Here is a 17,346-nt window from a genome sequence, read left to right on the forward strand (position 1 = left end):
ATTAATGTGTTTACTATATAGTGTAATATGAATTTAATTTTGTAACTTGAAACATGTATAGTAGCTGAATAAGTCACAATTATGGTGTTGCCATGTCTGTGTTAGTGGCAAAACTAAGAATTCATGCTTCAGTTCGGCCCCATCAAGTATAAATTCCTAGTTCCGCCGTTGCATATAAACACTTATTATCATATTTATTTTTAGCTCAATATTTATCACCTTTATCATATTTTTTAAATGTAATAAATATTGATATGACAAAATCTAATTAATTTAATTTCGAAACAATAGGCTACATTTGAGAAAATCGAAAATTCTTTTAGATTTTAATAAATATATCCTAAGAATTCTGAAAGATTAATGCATATAAGGAAGCCCAAAATTAATTATAACTCTAACTTAGCTTTAGATTAAACTATATATCGGTTGTTCGAGATATAGTTTAAGAAGTCGATTTCTATTAGTTCATAGAGTTAGCAGTGGGATCTGCTTTGATATCACTTAATTTTTTTTCCTTTACAATACCATCAAAAATGAAATTATTGTACTCTATGTTATGATAATTATGGTATAAATTGTTGATGTTATTTATAATCAACAACTCGCTTTTATATTACATCTCATTATGTATGTTAAATCTTAAAAAATTGAAAATTAGAGTTAACAATACCTTATCAGGGTTAAGAGAATAGATATATAAAAGGGGCAAAGAATAAAATGAAAATTAAAAAAATTGGGTTCGAAAACATTAGCAAAATATGTCTGAGACTATTCTATCAATATGTAGGTACCAATCGAACTGTGTACCATGTAGGAATTCAGCAAAACCCTACTGTTCGATCAATGGTCAATATCATTCGAACAGTATGACGTGAAGCCACGCAAAATAAATTGAAAACAAAAACCCTAGCGATTGAACAACACGAGCTCTCTCTCTCTCTCTCTCTCTCTCTCTCTCTCTCTCTCTCTCTCTCTCTATATATATATATATATATAATTCTTATAATTCTTAGCATAAGACTATTTTTATTTATAATCATAGTTCTAGAACTAACCTTAAATTTTTTTTATTTAAAAAAAAAAAAATTGAATTTTGTCTGTAATCTACAATACCATCAAATAGAAGCCCCATACTATTTAATAGTTGTAATTAAGCAATTATATAGCATAGAAATTGGTCCAAATTTTTCCCAAACGAAGAAATATATATAATATTCTAAAAGTATTTGATAACTCCGCACAAAAATGAAAAAATAAATTATATCACCTTTAGTAAAACATTACAGATCCTGTTGGGCTGGGTCTCATTGGAATAGAATCGATGCTCAAATTAATCGAAAAGTCAACCCATTTTAGATAACAACTTTAATTTAGACATATTCTTTTTTCTTTTTCTTTTTTCAGTTTCTTAAAACCATAAAACCCAAAAATGAAAGTAGTGCAGAAGAAGAAAAAGAGGAAGAAATTCATTGTGGTATAGAGTTTAACTCCTACTGACAAAGTTTCCTTTGACGTTGGGTCTCTAAGAGTTGTGTTGTAGCACTTCCGAGCTACTGTTTGGTCTGCCTTAACTTCTTCAATCCTCTTCTTCGTCGGGAACTTCATCTTTATGTGATACGTAGAAGGTATGACTCTGAACTTGGAACTTTGAACTTTTTAAGCAATGGAAACCTCATTACCTCATCGGTAAAAGGCAATTAAGTTGGTGGGTTGCAACAAGTTTTTTTAATGTAAGCTACTTCCCCTTAATCTTCTGGGTGCCCACAAAGTGTAAGCTTGGGACTTGGGAGTTTAGTGGAGTCTAGTCGCGACAGCCTTGACGTGTTGCAGCGCTCTCCCGGTCTCCTTCGATCACCTCTTCCTCTTCTCGGACTGGGTTTGTTTGTTCTTCATGCCGAAATTAAAGGACACATGGTCCCTCGGATCATGTTAAGCGTGCTGCATGATTTCCTGATTTTACTGCATCGGTCAGGGCCTCCATATGCCGTGACATTTGTAATTAATAGCTAGGCGATCATCAAGTGCCGCCAAGTGTTGATCTTGAGGGTTAAAGGCATTAGGGACTCCTGCCCCGGTGGGACGGATGTCTCAACTCTAGGATGGATGGTTTCTCCGGTCCGCCATTGTTTAGGGTGCTCCTTGATCTGGAGTTCGATATGCGCTGGATTTTATCTAAAAATTATTACTCATTCTCACATATGACGCCAATTAAGCTGTTAGAACAATTTTATTGTGTCGAACATAGGCCAAATTGCACCAGCAAACAAGAGGAAACATAAGCAATAGAGCTTGTCGGGAGGTGTTAGTGGAGGATAATTATGATGTTTAAGTCAATAAATGTTTAAGAAAAGAGAATTGTAAAATGCGTTTGAATTGAAGTTTTAAACTAGAATTAAAAGTCAATTTTAGGTTTAAGCATTCTTTATCTCATGTCAGGAAATGTATAGCAGTTTTTATTCTTGGAACGCACTTCAATGATAAGTGGGGCCAATCTAGGGCCTATGTGTATAAATTGTTTCGGCCTATCGGCCTAATTCCCAACAAATTGGGTTTTTTTTTTTTTTTTTTACACAACACAAAAAATGATATCATATAAGAACTCTCTTTCCAATTGTAAGTATAAAACCATCGAAAGAATTGGCTTAGTGATAAAAGGGGTATATATAGTCTCTAGTGGTTTGGTGAAGGAGAGGACATAAGCACAATACAAGGAGGATGAAACTCAATACTCATGCTCATTAATTTCTACTCATCCACTTTCTATCTCTATGCCCTTGGCGCCAAGATAGTAAGTTTTAGTTTTTAGTTGACCCTTTTACTTACCCATTTTTAGTAGAAAAAAGAATAACACCAAGTATAAATAAGAGCATTAATTTACAATGGTTTATACATTTTAAAAATCTATGCAAAATGACTAATCAAATGCATAAAAAACAACTGCTGTGAAATACCTTGTTGAATATATGCCCATACAATATTAAATCCATATTCAAGAGATTTTTTTAACCATAAAATGCCATTGCCTATATGAAGAAAAACATCGTTTAATTTGTTTATCCTCTACTTTTTCCATAAAATTTTAAATAATAGAGAAGTGTTATTTACTACATTCTCATCTAATCCTCATTTTACTGAACTAATTATATGACTGTGCTAATCGACCATTAATTTTTTTTTTTTTTTTTTTTTTTTAAGTAGCATTAATATTCTTATTCACCTACTTTCTCTTTGCCTCATGATGTAGTTTCTTGGGAAGGACCCGTCAAATTGCCAGGCCTGCTGCTCACAGAGAGCGTACAAAGATGGGGCCCAAAATGTTCAGCTTGGTCCAACATCATATGGAAGGCCCAATAGAACGATTGAGACTACCTGGTACCTACCTTATCATATGCTGGCCTTAATTTGGATTACCATACCTTTAGGCTTTATCCTTCTCAGAAGTACATAAACTTATTGTTTTTCTTTTTAAGGCAAAAATTGTTATAATAACGGTACATCCATCTTATTGAAAAAAAACAAAAAAAAATGTGAAGTCATGTGTGTTGATCTTGATAAGAACAATACAAACAGGAGGGTGAGGGTCCAACCCCTTGTTCGACGGAAACCATGTGACACATGCACGGGCAGATCCAGTCTGGCTGGAAGTAATGTTTTGTGGACCCTTAAATTAAAAATAACACAATCAATATATATATATATATATATATATAGATCTAAAAATATTAAAGTGACCTCTTTTTTTAACCAAAAAATGTCATATTTTCTTCGTCTTATTAATAAAAAGTAATAGTTTTCACTTCATACAAAAAAAAATAAAAAATAAAAAAATATTAGGATGTGTCAATAAAAATTAGTCATTAGATGGACATTTATCTTTTTTTAAAAAAATATAAAATAAATAAGTGTTGATGAAATGATTAATTTTTACTATTAATCAATCACGACATCTAGTTGTATAACAATTCTACAAGAGTCTACTATATAATATTACTCTTTTAAGAAATTTCAACATTTGTTAGATTTTTTTATTGTTGCCCTCTGTTTTTTCTTTTCAAAATAAAAACATTAACAAATAAATAAAACAAAAAACACTTTAAAAAAGAAAAGAAAAGAAGTTTTTAAATCAAACCATAATAATACTTGATCAAATCAAGCATAAAAAAAATGCCTTAACAAACGGAGAAGAAAGTAGAAACGCACAACACAAGCCTCTGTGGCCCCCACGTGCACCCCGCAGCATCTGAAAACGCAACCTCGAATCTAATCTGAAATCCAACGTGTATAGTCGTCCCAGAGAAGTAGTAACAATAGTAACTTTTCTTTACCAATTTCTCAAGTTCCTAAATTTTATCGAAACAAAAGAAAGCAAGCACGAAGAGGAATTGAATTCTCCATCAAATTCGTCGTTGTAGGTCTCACGCTTTTACACTCTCTCTTTCCGGACATTCCCAAGTCTCACTCTTTCTCACTCTTCCACTAAAAGCCCATAAAAACGAAGCAGAGCAACAGAAAACAGAGCAAGCTTGGAAAAGAGAATATATATATATATAATTAACTTTCTGGGTTGGTTCTGTTTCTGTTACTCTAAATTGTTCCTTTCTGTTTATGTTGGTTTCTGAGAATTCTTTCTTTTGAGGTTAAAACAATGAAATAGATCGTCAAAAAATAAGAGCATTGTTGTTGTTGGCAATTCATTTTCAAAGTAAATGGTTGTTTTGGTCTTGATTTCGATTCTTATGCTCTGTTTTACAGACCCTTGAATGCCATTCTGTTAATGTCTTCTTTCTGTGTTAAATTTGATTCTTATTCAGTACGTTCCTTTGGTTGCTTGCTACAAACTCTAACTTTTAATGGGTTTTTACTCTGTTTGACTTTATGGGTACAAGGATTTCCAATCAGGTAAAAAAGAATGCAGGCGTCAGCGTATGCAGTAAAAGGAGGCATTGGTTTTGGGGTTCAAAACCGCCCAACGCTTTTGAAGGGTTTTGGTGAATTTGGGAAATCAAGTTTGGGATTTAGAATGACAGATAGGACCGCTTGCTGTGGTGTACGCCTCAGTTCGATCGCTATGGAAGCTGAGCTCACCGGTGCGAGACTGGGTGCCAGTTTCAGGTCCTCAGCCAGGCCCAGATCAGTCAAGGCTCAGGCTTCTGGTTTGTTCGTTACTGTCTTTCCAATTTCAAGACTCTTATAGTTTTACCGGGTCGTAGTTTTCTTCTTCGAATTTACCGAAGTGGCACAATTTTGTGTTTGCATTAGTACTTTATTAATTCTGCTTGCTTCCGTTTTCTTGATGTCACGTTTTCTAAATAGCTGTTTGTGTGCTCGTGTTTGTGGGGTTAACAACGACAGTCAAACCTCGTACAAAAGTTAACCTCATACAAAACTAACCCCTGTTACGGCGGCTGCACGGTGACAGTACTGGCACTAAGGTTTCGATATATTTGCATGAAAATGGAGACTTCAAAAGGGCATTGAAGAGCCCCCTTCTGAGTCCATGCCTGCAGAGGCAATGGATTCGGTTGGATTTTTTTTTTTTTTTTTTTGGGAATTGAAGAACCACTTCTAAGTCCAATCTTAATAATTCTCCCATTATTAAGTCCATCCCTTCGCTCAATGAACTATTTTTACCCGACAGCATGTCATGTTCATTACCAAGGAAATCTTGTTTGGAATGTGGATGGTACTGCGTGGCCTTGCTTTTTGTTATGGATATGAGGTACTAAAACTTCATCATGATTTTGCAATCCTAAAGAACAAATTCACTTCTCCCTTGAACCTTGCTGGCCCTGTGGCATTATTATCCCCTGGATCCATCATCCTGTGTACGCTTTATAAACTTAGCAATTCCGTTCTGGTGGTATCCAAGGACAAAGACTCCGAGAACACAATATGCTGTACTATAGTTGTGTTGTGATCAGTCTTGACCGTTTCTTTTTCTTTTGGTATTTTAACATTGCATTTATAGGGTGTGATTCTTTGAAAACCGTCTATATATCTCTTATTTGAGAAATGTCCCTCCAATATATCTAGAAGTTAAACATTTAACCATGGACCATGATACTCTAGATTTTCAATTAATTTCTATATCTTACAAGTACCCATATGAAATTGAATTGTAGGTGATCTTGAGAATGTTGCTTCCACTGTGCCTCAGGGCAAATCTTCTGGAACAGTTTTGCCATATGTTGGTGTTGCTTGTTTGGGAGCAATTTTATTTGGTTACCATCTCGGGTATGGCTTAGTTTATATCACATTTTGCATGCCCTATTAGAATGTGTGAATCTTACTTTCTCATCGATTTCATACTCTGTGGTCTATTGATATGTGCTGAATAAGTTGCTCATATGTTCAATGTAATTGAGCACATAATATTTTTGGAAGTTCCGAGATAATTTTGACATAGCTTTCTGTGCTGAAATGTCTCGATATGTGACATATCCATGTTGTGAGGCTATAATGGTTTTCTACTCTTCTTTGATTGTGCAGGGTGGTAAATGGTGCTCTTGAGTACCTTGCCAAGGATCTTGGGATTGTCGAAAACACTGTATTACAAGGCAAGTGCAGTAATTTGCTTGATTATAAATGTGCAGAAACTTGTAAGGAAAAATGATATCTTCTTTCTTGTATCGTTCTTTTTTTTTTCCTGGTTGTCTTTTTTTCTTCCCTCTGTTTTCCATAAATTAGTATCTCTTTATGTACAAGAAGGCATATCCTTGGAAAATTAATGAAATAGCAATTGTTGTCTATATTACATTTGCCATCCATTTCTATATATTAGAAGAAGAAAGTCATCTTTTCATGTTATTGGAAGCTACAGTTGGATTATTTATTGCTTCCTACATGCCTGTAAGATCGTACTTATTTTGTTCTTTCTAAAGTTTCAGATTCTTTGAACTATGCTTTTTCATGATATTCCTCCTGATACTTTTCAACAATGTAACATCTTGAGTAGGATGGGTTGTTAGCTCACTTCTCGCTGGTGCCACTGTTGGTTCATTTACTGGGGGAGCATTGGCTGACAAGTTCGGTAGAACAAGGACCTTTCAATTAGACGCCATACCACTGGCAATTGGAGCATTTCTTTGGTCCGTCATCTGCCATTGAAGACAAGACTGTGATATTTGATGCATCTACTGGATACTGATGCTTTGTCTTAAATATTTTCAGTGCCACTTCCCAGAGTGTACAAACTATGATAATTGGCCGCGTACTTGCTGGCATTGGAATTGGTGTCACATCTGCTATTGTGCCACTTTACATATCTGAGGTAGTATCCTTGTATACATTATAGGCACTGTGACCACGTGTGTATTTATATTACATAAATTTTGGTTATGATTCTTCCTACACTCTTTTAAATTGCAGATCTCACCAACTGAAATTCGTGGTGCACTTGGATCGGTGAACCAGCTATTTATATGTATTGGGATTCTTGCAGCATTGGTGGCTGGATTACCTTTAGCAGGAAACCCCATATGGTATTCTTTTTATTGATTTTTTTTCTTTGCCCTTGTAAGTTGTTTACTTCCTGCTATTTATGGATAACCAGAAGAAAGCATACGGCAATTTGGGTAAAATTGCTAAATAGTACTCAAGACATTATAAATAATAATCTCTAAAAAGATGTTTCCCATTATGGTACCTATCATTAAAAAAATAAAAATAGAGAAAAGGTTCATTGAAGTAGATTCTCTTGTTGAAGTAATCATTTAATTTTATAAAAAAAGATGGCCCTATCTCATTCAAAGTTGGCGCACATTTTGGCTGCATATGAACAGCTTAATGTTAGACCATATGAGGTAGACTAATTCAAGTTATTCAACAAATGACTGGGACCATCAACATCTGTCTTGGATAACATATGGATGCAGTTTCATTAATTTGAAATTGGCATGATTTGCATGGTAAAGGTTATTTTTTCTCCTTCCAATGGAGATGTCAATAGCTGGTTGGTTGAGTTGTTTGTGTAGTTGGTATAGTCATTACTCTAGGTTAAAATCAGTCTTGACTAGTAGAAGTTATAACTTGCTTGGCAAGCTTACTGGCCTCCAAGTTTGTTTATTTTGCAGGCATAACTAGTCTTATCAGTGACCTATGAGTCTAGTAGCATATTAAAAAAAAGAAAAAGAAAAAGAAAAGTAACAATGTATGATGCATTGTTACTCTCCTTTTAGTATATACTGCTGTTATCCCCATTTATCGATGGATTTGTGACACCATTGATACTACAAAAGCCATTCCTTCTCTTCTTCTTCTTCTTCTTCATTTTTCGGGTTCTTATTCATAGCCCTGGAAGGTTGAACCCGCCTTTTCTTGCCATTTTGCAGCCCAAAATCGTACTTCTTAAACTTCAACCTTAATGTTGAGTTTGTGTTTTAAATCATACAATTTCTACATTATTCGGCTTTAGCCATCAAGATTGTATTGAACTTGAAAATCTTGAGAAGTAAATGAAATAGTGAGAACCTTGTTGAAGGCTTCTTATTAGGGGCTAGATGGAATCTTATCAGGTCATAATTATTAAAATCTGTAGAAGGAAAAGATATTCAGAATCCTGTTTCAAGGCTTTATTTTTATGATAATGCGTCCACTAACCAATCAAAATGCGTGTGGACCCTGAAACAGAACAGAATTCATCAGAAAGGGGATCTCTAAGACTTAACGAAAGATCTTGGATTTGATACCATCCATCAAACCTAAAAGCACTTTGATGGGTGCCAAACACTAGAATATATATCAAGGTCATAAGTTAACATTAACTATATCCAAGAGCCGATTTACTGAGAAATAGTAATTTATAAGTTCTATTTTTAGCTTGAAACGTATAACATACAATACATGAACTAAATTAAATTCAGTCCATGTGACCCAACTTTATAATTCCTAGACCCAATATATAGACACATGCACTTGCACACACAAAAAAAAAAAAAAAGAAAGAAAGAAAGAAAGAAAAAATTAAAAAAGAAAAAAGAAAGTGCACAAAAATAAGCCTATGTCTCATCAACGTTCCTATGTAAGAACTGTCTTATCGGCATCCACTCAGGACTCAGCTGATTAAGCTCTTGTCTAGTTCATCTGTCGATTTTGTTCTAGTTAAGCACATTCTCCATAACTTAGCTCCAGCTTGTATGTCCTATTAAAATTGCTCAAATCAACTAAGCCTTAATCCGACCTATTGGAATACTCACTCAGCCTTAACAGTAAAAGTACTGTTTTCATGCTTCTTCTTCAGTTTTCTCCTTGGAAGAGTGCTTGTTGGTCATATTTTCATTCGCTTGTTGAAAGAATTCTTTCTTCATTATATTCATTACTGGTGAGAAATGAATGCAAAAATCCATGGCTAAGAATTTAATTATTGTTGTCTATATGGATATATAAGAATTGTATGCCTAGATTTGATATTCTTGATATGAGTGTTTCTGTTCTCATGACCTTCTCTCTTATTTTATTCTTTTCAACATTTTATCAGGTGGAGGACAATGTTTGGTATTGCAATCATACCCTCTCTTCTATTGGCATTAGGAATGGCATTTTCTCCAGAAAGTCCTCGGTGGCTTTTTCAGGTTTTCTTGCATGAACGTGGAGTCACTTGTTGAAACTTCTATATATGCATTCTGCCATGTTCTCATTCAGCTGTTAGTGCTATATATGTATTATTCAATTATTTGTTTATTCGTAAAGGTGCTTATGTAAACACTTGTGTTGCAGCAAGGGAAAATTGGTGAGGCTGAAAAAAGTATAAGAACTCTATTTGGAAAAGAAAGAGTTGCTGAGGTTATGCTTGATTTAACAACAGCAGGTCAAGGTTCTGCTGAACCTGAAGCAGGGTGGTTTGATCTGTTTAGTAGCCGCTATTGGAAAGGTATACCTGAGGCAACTTTGTTCCTTTAGTTCTTTTCCAGCTTACTTCTTTGTTGATAATTTATATTTTGAGTAAATTGAATGATACTTTTTACTTTGCGTCGTTTCTGGCCAGTTGTTTTTTGTTATAAGCAAGTTTGCTAAGATATATATTAAAACAATACCATTACTACAAAGTCCATGCCTTAATATTACTGCTCGTCTTATTCCTATAATTTGTAGTTGATGTCATTAAGCTCTCTGATGCAAAATGGTGAAGCACTTATATCCGTAACATTTTATATCTTGCTGCAGTTGTTAGCGTTGGTGTAGCACTTTTCTTCTTCCAACAGTTGGCTGGAATAAATGCTGTGGTATATTATTCAACTTCTGTGTTTCGGAGTGCTGGAATTGCCTCTGATGTTGCAGCAAGTGCTCTTGTTGGGGCAGCTAATGTCTTCGGTTAGTTTTCCGTTAACTGTCTTTATGGAGGCAGGAAAATTTTGTTTCATATTTTGCATATTATGTTTTATATGACTGATTTTTGGTCTTGCAGGCACAGCTGTTGCATCTTCCTTGATGGATAAGCAAGGAAGGAGAAGTCTTCTAATGACAAGCTTTGGTGGAATGGTAGTGTTACTTCTAGTATAAATATGCTATTTGTCTCAAGTAGATGAACATGAATCAATTGATACCTTCCTATTGTTATAAAATACATATCTTGTAATCTTGGAATCTGCTCTCTGTAGTTGCTTTCTGGATCTTCCTAAAAATTGGTTCTAATGTGTCATTAAGTGATTCTACCGTAAAATTCTTCAACCAAATCTTTTTTCTATATCATTAAATGCTCCTTTTGGGTTAGGGTTGGGTTTAAGTTATACCTAGTATAACTCTATGTAATGTTACACCACTTGATGACTCAATATTTTGTCAAGTTTCTGTTAGATTACATGTTCTTAACATGCTTATCATGCATGTAAAATTTCACATCAATTGGATGTCATTTAATATTCAAACCGAAATTCATGAATTCATTAGTTTTTAAAATATATCATAATTTTGAAACTTTTAAGATGAGATAGTTCTTAATCTTTGATATCTTAATATTCAACGGGCATAATAAATATGTGGAGATCATGTAATTGAATGGTGGGTCCAACAAAATATTGATCAAATAAAAAGCTTTTGAGTGGTGCATATTGTCAAAAAGTTACATAAGCTGTAACTTGAATCTGAGCCATTATTATATTATTCACATGCAAATAGATTCATCCAAATTGTCAGATTTTCTTATAACTGAACTCTCCCTCTCTCTCTCTCTCCCTGCTTGTCAAGGCTGCTTCAATGTTACTTCTTTCTCTGTCATTTACTTGGAAGGCACTAACACCATACGCAGGCACCATTGCTGTTCTTGGGACAGTTCTGTAAGTCAGAACTTCTCTTTATGGATTGTAAAGCTTTCTTGGCGCCCCCCCCCCCCCCCCCCCCCCCCCCCCCCCCCTCATTTCCATTTCTGTTTAATGTATGGCCTATGAAATCTAAACTTGGCTTCCATTCTACTTAACGCAGCTATGTATTGTCCTTTTCTCTTGGTGCCGGTCCTGTGCCTGCCCTTCTTCTACCAGAGATATTTGCCTCTAGAATCAGAGCAAAAGCAGTTTCTTTGTCATTAGGCATGCATTGGGTAAGTCAAAGCATGTTGGCATTTTCAATTTTACATGTAATTACTGCCTGTAGGCTGTAGCATGTTTCAATTTCTATTAATATACCCCGTCTATTACCTTTTTTGTTTGTTAAGTTACTCCTTACCTCTCTTTTGATTATGAATGGTTTTTCTATCCTATCAGATTTCCAACTTCGTCATTGGCCTCTATTTCTTGAGCGTTGTGAACAAGTTTGGAATCAGCTCAGTGTATTTGGGATTCTCAACTATCTGTCTTCTTGCTGTCCTGTACATAGCTGGTAATGTTGTGGAAACAAAGGGGCGATCGTTGGAGGAAATAGAGCGTGCTCTTAACCCCGCAATTTGATGAGAATATCTTCCTAAGCATGCGGTTTCAATCTCAATGCAGCTCATGGATTTTTGACCTTAGGGTTGGTGCTCTGCTTCTCCTTTTTCTGGACTGTATTATCTGGTGGGATTCAAACTAGTGAACATCGATAGTGTAGTGTCTGTTGAGTTCATTGTTGTGGCACTATCAGGTTGCTGAGGCTTTGTGAGATAAATAAGTATAATTTTTGTCACTTGATTCTTGTATTATGGCATTGCATAAATTGAATTCAGGAACATTGCTTTGGAAAGTATGAATCTTTGTTAAGCTTCAAGCTCTAACCCTTGTAACATGACAACAATGGTAGAACAAAAGGAAAAGAAAAATGATATTAATCTCAATATAAACTAAGATTTAAGACAAAAAGTTTAAATAAGATTTTATTAATTTTAATACAATAATATAATAAATGTTTGTATTAATTATACAATATCAAAAAGTTTATTTAACAAATATTCCTATCGCTTTTTGAGATGCAAAATTACCTAAAAAAACAAAAATATACTAAACAATGAATTTAAAATTAGAAAAAATACTTGTGCAGAAATGCATTTTTTTTAAATGAATGGGGTGTACTAAATTCAAAATAAACTAAAATATAAAGATCATAACAGTACAACCTACCACTATGATGATAAGTGATCGAAACTTGGGATAATGGTTAACTAAAATCAACAATGGTTGTGGACCACCAAAAAATATTAATATTTAGGCTAGTTAAAATAAAAATGAGAAAGAAAAAGAAAAGGTAAAAAATACGATAGATATGTTGTGAGAATGTGTAGCTTTTGCATGTAGAGATAAAGTAGGGGAGGAGAGTAGAAATAATAAAATGAAAATAAATAAAGGAGAAAGAATTGTGATAAGAAATTTAATATGTTTCGGCTCATAGAGAGTAAATTTTTTGAAAATTGATTCTTTTATTATATCCCAATTAATTAAATGAAATCATCCTTGAAAAGAAAGAAACCCCTTATGCTCAAAATGAAGCCTCCTCAGTCCTCCCTCTTTTTTATAAAGTAACTAATTATTTAGCATTATGACAATACACCATTTGTCAAAAAAAGGTTAGTTCTTAGGAGATGTACTTTTCAATAAGCCTTAGACAAGCACTTTTAATTGTCTACCCATTTGGCCATTTAGGTGGCCGGCCCTCTCAAACAAGTTCTGGGTTGCTTGATTTATATAACAAAATAATGGGTTCTCAAGAACAGCTCAGAAAGAAAAACAGGGCCAAAGCCATAATAGTCTGCCCCGTGCATGGGGAGTGAGATCCCCATCAAGATTCAAGAGTGTCTTTAAAATTTTCCCACGTGATGATTGGTTGTTTCATGAAACAAGCATATATATGGCACTAAAACTTCTAAGACTAAAAAGAGGTTTTGGTTGTTTCATGATCATTAGATGCTGCTGTCAAAAAGCGATAAAAAAATACACAGCTTTCCAATTCGTAAAGGCAACACATGAAGCCACAATAATTTCTATGAAGAAAACCTTAGACAAGAAGCACAAGCATGACATATTTAACCAAAAGTGGGTGCTTTCCGTCTGTTCTTGGCAGCAGCTGATAGCCTGATAGAGAAGGTGATACTCCTGATTATATAACTGGCAACATCCGCCAGGTTGATGTTCTCTCAACATGCAGGTATATGTGCTAGCCAAAAGAAACATGCAAAGCATCTGCGACATAATCACCCAAAGCCATATCTTAGCTCAAAAGACCAGCTTCAGAGCGTTTCACCTTTCCTTTCCACAGTGATATCTACATGTTAGCTTTCCTTTCCCACCTTTCCTTTGTGTCAAGCCTGCCAACATAATAACATAGAAGAAGAGTGTTTTTTAAGGTTAGAAACAGAAGAACCTATAATGCAACATTAACATCAAAGACTAAATAGTATCATACTATCATGCAGGAAATGTTATAAAGCTGTGACTATCCAATGATTGTACAAGTATGAACATCCACAAACACACAATGTATCTAAGGGTATATCATACCCCCAATGTAACTTCTGGCGCCGCTTTAATGCAAGAGGAGATGCAACATTGTTCTGCTTTAAGGAGGTACCATCTTTGTTATTGCGTTCAGAGTTGGAAACACTGGACTCTTCAATTGATATAGTTGAGTCATCGTTTACAGAGTCTTGGACACTGCAGTCCTTGCTGTGAGATTTTCCATTCCCATCTGCAATCCCTACAAAGATTTTGGACAGATTACTGAGACCTCTCACATGGAGAAAAGAATAATAAAAATGATAATGAATGAAATGGGAAAGTAACCTTTTGATTTCTTCTTAATCTTTGATTTCGACTTTATCTGTAAACGCCTCATGTGCAATTCCTGTCATATACAATAATTCAAGTTTTCATGTGTTATTAGTTTATTACTGGGATAAAGGAGTGATAAATAAAGAATATCAGAGAAGCCTATGCTCATACTTAACAAACAAAACCATAGAGCTCGTAAGAAAATGTCCAAATATTCCTGCAGACAGCATCTCCCGCTATATACATTTCCATATCCATAAAGATGTTGTTCTCATTCCGACCTTATATTTGCTGGACCTTTTCGTTTTTATAAAAATTAAATTTTATAAAGAATAAATTATCAAAACCTTTTCTTCCTTTTGATAATAGATAATTTTTTTTTAAAAAAAAAATAAAAGATTAAAGCTAACACTGGGGTATATAAAGCTGCGTGCAAAAAGCTACTTCAGTAAACCCAACATATGGTGATTTGAACCCAGTGAATGCAGCTTTCCAGTGAATGCATCTATTATGGTCTCCAAAACTCATGCTCCATCCTTTCAGTAAACCCAACATATGGTGATTTGAACCCAGTGAATGCAGCTTTCCAGTGAAGACCAAAAGGTGTCGACAGTTGGACAAAAGAATAGTCAAACCTAGGAGGTGCCCGTTCATGCCATCTCTCTCCATGGGAAATTCTACCTGTCCTCCCCGACTAAGACTCGTAGAATAAGAATTTACATCAAATTTCTTACTACTTGTAAACCACCCCATAGAATCCTCCCTTGACCCCAAACTCTCAGATTCTGTAGGAATGTGGACACAGAAAGCACCAAGCCAGGGAAGTAAACTACTTGGACTACTTATCGGGAGTTTTTTATTTGCCTATACATTTAAAATTCCCTCTGAAATTTGCTTCTGTAGACAAAACTACAAAATCATAAAACACTTGGCAAGGAAAAGAATGCCATTTAGATGTGCTGTAGTTTTTTCATCTAATTATTGTAGAACTATATATTCCTCATGGCTTCAAGTTGATAATTGATAGGAAATTTAGCAAGGCAAGTAGGAGTGATCTATTAAACTGATAGAACTCCACTTCTCGAGAGGATATGTATATACTCTGCTTAACATAACTTCTTTCCCATAATCTATTTGGCCATGCACTTTCTTTGTCACTCTACTTTCACAGTCTCATTTAAGGTCCGTTTGGATTTGCGATTTCAAAAAGTGCGATTTAAAATAAGGATTTTAAAATGTGCGATTTGAAAAGGTTATTTTCAAATACTCAGTTAAGCGATGGGCAAAATCGCAATTTAGCCTTTAAAATCGCAAATTAACCTTCAAATTTCTGCGTTTTCAAAAAAGCGCTCTCTTACCTGCGATTTGAAAAAGCAAATTTTCTATGTTTTCAAATTGCAATTTTTAAAAACGTAATTTCCAAACGATTTATGTTTAGCGAATTGGTTTAAAATCGCACTTATTGATTACGAAATCGCAATTCCAAACACAACCTTAGACTTAGTTCTGGCATCTTATCTCTCAAACAAGAAGCCCATTGAATTTTCATCACGTCATACAACCAGTCAAGAAGTGAATTGGCATATAATAATAAGTTGCTAGTTGTCACCTTGGAGGTTCCATAGAACAATAAGCCCACCATTAAAAGAGATCCAGTTTCCCTTTAACTCCATTGGTTGACAAATATTCAATGGAACACCAATAATCGAATCCACCAAGGCAAATACACCAACAGTTGGTGATAGACAACAGAAATTTTGCACACTGAAAATAACTGAACTAACTCCACTTAGGGTGGGAGAATACCACACGTTGATTACAAAATACTCTCTCTGCCAATTTTATCTCAATCTTATATTCTTTATAGAAAATGAAACCAAACTCCTACTCCAAAACAATCTCATAATCCTAATCTTACTGCAACTAAACTATTGCTCATAAGAGCTTATTTAGTCTTATAAAAACTCTTCTAAACAACAAACTGACTACTGCTCATCAAAGCTTATTAAATCCTACAAGAAACTCTTATAGACAAATCCTACTCCAAACCTGCTTCTGCCTATATCTATTGCTGAACATTTTGTGTTCTAACAGTTGGGGACAAATATGCTTAAAGAGTTTACCCAACTTCCCACCTAGATGTATGAAGTTAAAGACAATATCTAATTGCGATTTTGTATTCCTAAGCACTAGAATATTGGTTACCCATAATTTATAATATTAAAAGTAAAACGAGTGTAAAATCATATTTCAAAAAATATTCACGGGTAAAACAGAAAAAAACGGTGGCACTACCTAGGTATACACATGTATAGCACACAAACTGTATTATCCAACCTCCGATCACTACTAACCATCAAATTCGTTGAGGACTGAAGCAATGCCATTAGAGTTTAAGTGACAAAGTCACAGACCCAATTACAAAACTTGACAATTCCAAATCTCCATCACACAAAGTTACTCAAAAAAATCACAGTTATTTGTATAGAATACTGCCTACAATTTTCACATACTGAAAGGCCTCTGATCATACAAAAATCCCCACATGATAAAACACAGATAAAATCACAAAAAGGGTTCAATAGCATGCAAAATTGCACATAAATTGGTATTAAAGAAAAAAAAAAAAAAAAAAAAAAAAGCATAGAGAGGGAGGAGAGGTTGCGAAAGTGTACTTGGAACTTGGAAAGCTGGGCATGGGTGACGCCTCCTTTGGCCTTGAAATTGGGTTGCAAAGATGGGGTCGATGCTATAAGTTCTTCCCTTCTCTCGTCCTCTTCCTGCTCTTTTTTCTTCGTCTCCATGGCCATGACCTTTTTTCTTGGATTTTCATTCTTTCTGAAGAATTAGAAAGATTAGTCTTTTTCGGACGGGTAACCGGAGCGAGTTCTTGACCAACCCGGACTCTTTGGCCTGATTCACCAACCCGATTTGGTTTTTTTTTTTTTTTTTTTTTAAATTTTTAAATAATTAAAAAAATATCTTGTTTGTTTAATACTTTGGATTCAAAATGGTGAATCAAATTTTTTGACAGGAATATTAACGATAAAGATCTTGTAAAAACGATGAAAAAATGTCACTGAAAAAACTGTTGGTTCACGAGGAATCGAAGAAGCCTCCAATATTCAAGTCAATAACAGTTGTTAAGAGAAAATTGAATGTAGAGACTGGAGAGAGGAGA

At 34.6% G+C, this 17,346-nt stretch overlaps 2 protein-coding genes across 5 annotated transcripts; one reads left to right on the forward strand and one right to left on the reverse strand.

Moving 5' to 3' along the window:
• The first annotated feature begins 4,260 nt into the window (after positions 1-4,260).
• On the forward strand, positions 4,261-12,147 carry LOC133859284 (plastidic glucose transporter 4). Of its 3 annotated transcripts, none has more exons than XM_062294625.1 (14): positions 4,261-4,408; positions 4,887-5,153; positions 6,123-6,234; positions 6,490-6,557; positions 6,956-7,088; positions 7,171-7,270; positions 7,369-7,481; positions 9,476-9,569; positions 9,715-9,868; positions 10,162-10,308; positions 10,403-10,476; positions 11,182-11,270; positions 11,416-11,530; positions 11,694-12,147. In XM_062294625.1, exons 2-14 carry the CDS (start codon positions 4,910-4,912, stop codon positions 11,874-11,876), a joined length of 1,626 nt encoding a protein of 541 aa, XP_062150609.1. In that variant the 5' UTR covers positions 4,261-4,408; positions 4,887-4,909; the 3' UTR covers positions 11,877-12,147. The 3 variants fall into 3 exon arrangements, with proteins under 3 accessions (XP_062150609.1, XP_062150611.1, XP_062150610.1); XM_062294627.1 differs by having other exon boundaries at positions 4,265-4,412; XM_062294626.1 differs by lacking the exon at positions 4,261-4,408 and adding an exon at positions 4,419-4,563.
• Positions 12,148-13,258: 1,111 nt separating this feature from the next.
• Positions 13,259-16,997, reverse strand: LOC133861195 (uncharacterized). 2 transcript variants are annotated; one of them, XM_062296920.1, is made up of 4 exons: positions 16,841-16,997; positions 14,178-14,238; positions 13,896-14,082; positions 13,259-13,702 (listed from the first exon to the last, which is right to left on the reverse strand). In XM_062296920.1, the coding sequence occupies exons 1-4, from the start codon at positions 16,973-16,975 to the stop codon at positions 13,660-13,662; spliced, it is 426 nt and encodes a 141-aa protein (XP_062152904.1). In that variant the 5' UTR covers positions 16,976-16,997; the 3' UTR covers positions 13,259-13,659. The 2 variants fall into 2 exon arrangements, with proteins under 2 accessions (XP_062152904.1, XP_062152903.1); XM_062296919.1 differs by having other exon boundaries at positions 13,896-14,091.
• Between the last annotated feature and the right edge of the window lie 349 nt (positions 16,998-17,346).

This window comes from Alnus glutinosa, chromosome 2, assembly GCF_958979055.1.
Source record: "Alnus glutinosa chromosome 2, dhAlnGlut1.1, whole genome shotgun sequence".
NCBI classification, from domain to species: Eukaryota; Viridiplantae; Streptophyta; class Magnoliopsida; order Fagales; family Betulaceae; genus Alnus; species Alnus glutinosa.

Coding starts and splice junctions, on each gene's coding strand:
- LOC133861195 (XM_062296919.1), bottom strand. CDS start 16,975: ATGGCCATGGAGACGAAGAAAAAAGAGCAGGAAGAGGACGAGAGAAGG. Junction 14,092..14,177: donor GATTAAGAAGAAATCAAAAG/GTTACTTTCCCA, acceptor AAATCTTTGTAG/GGATTGCAGATGGGAATGGA. Junction 13,703..13,895: donor CGCCAGAAGTTACATTGGGG/GTATGATATACC, acceptor TTATGTTGGCAG/GCTTGACACAAAGGAAAGGT.
- LOC133859284 (XM_062294625.1), top strand. CDS start 4,910: ATGCAGGCGTCAGCGTATGCAGTAAAAGGAGGCATTGGTTTTGGGGTT. Junction 6,235..6,489: donor TTATTTGGTTACCATCTCGG/GTATGGCTTAGT, acceptor TTGATTGTGCAG/GGTGGTAAATGGTGCTCTTG. Junction 11,531..11,693: donor TGTCATTAGGCATGCATTGG/GTAAGTCAAAGC, acceptor CTATCCTATCAG/ATTTCCAACTTCGTCATTGG.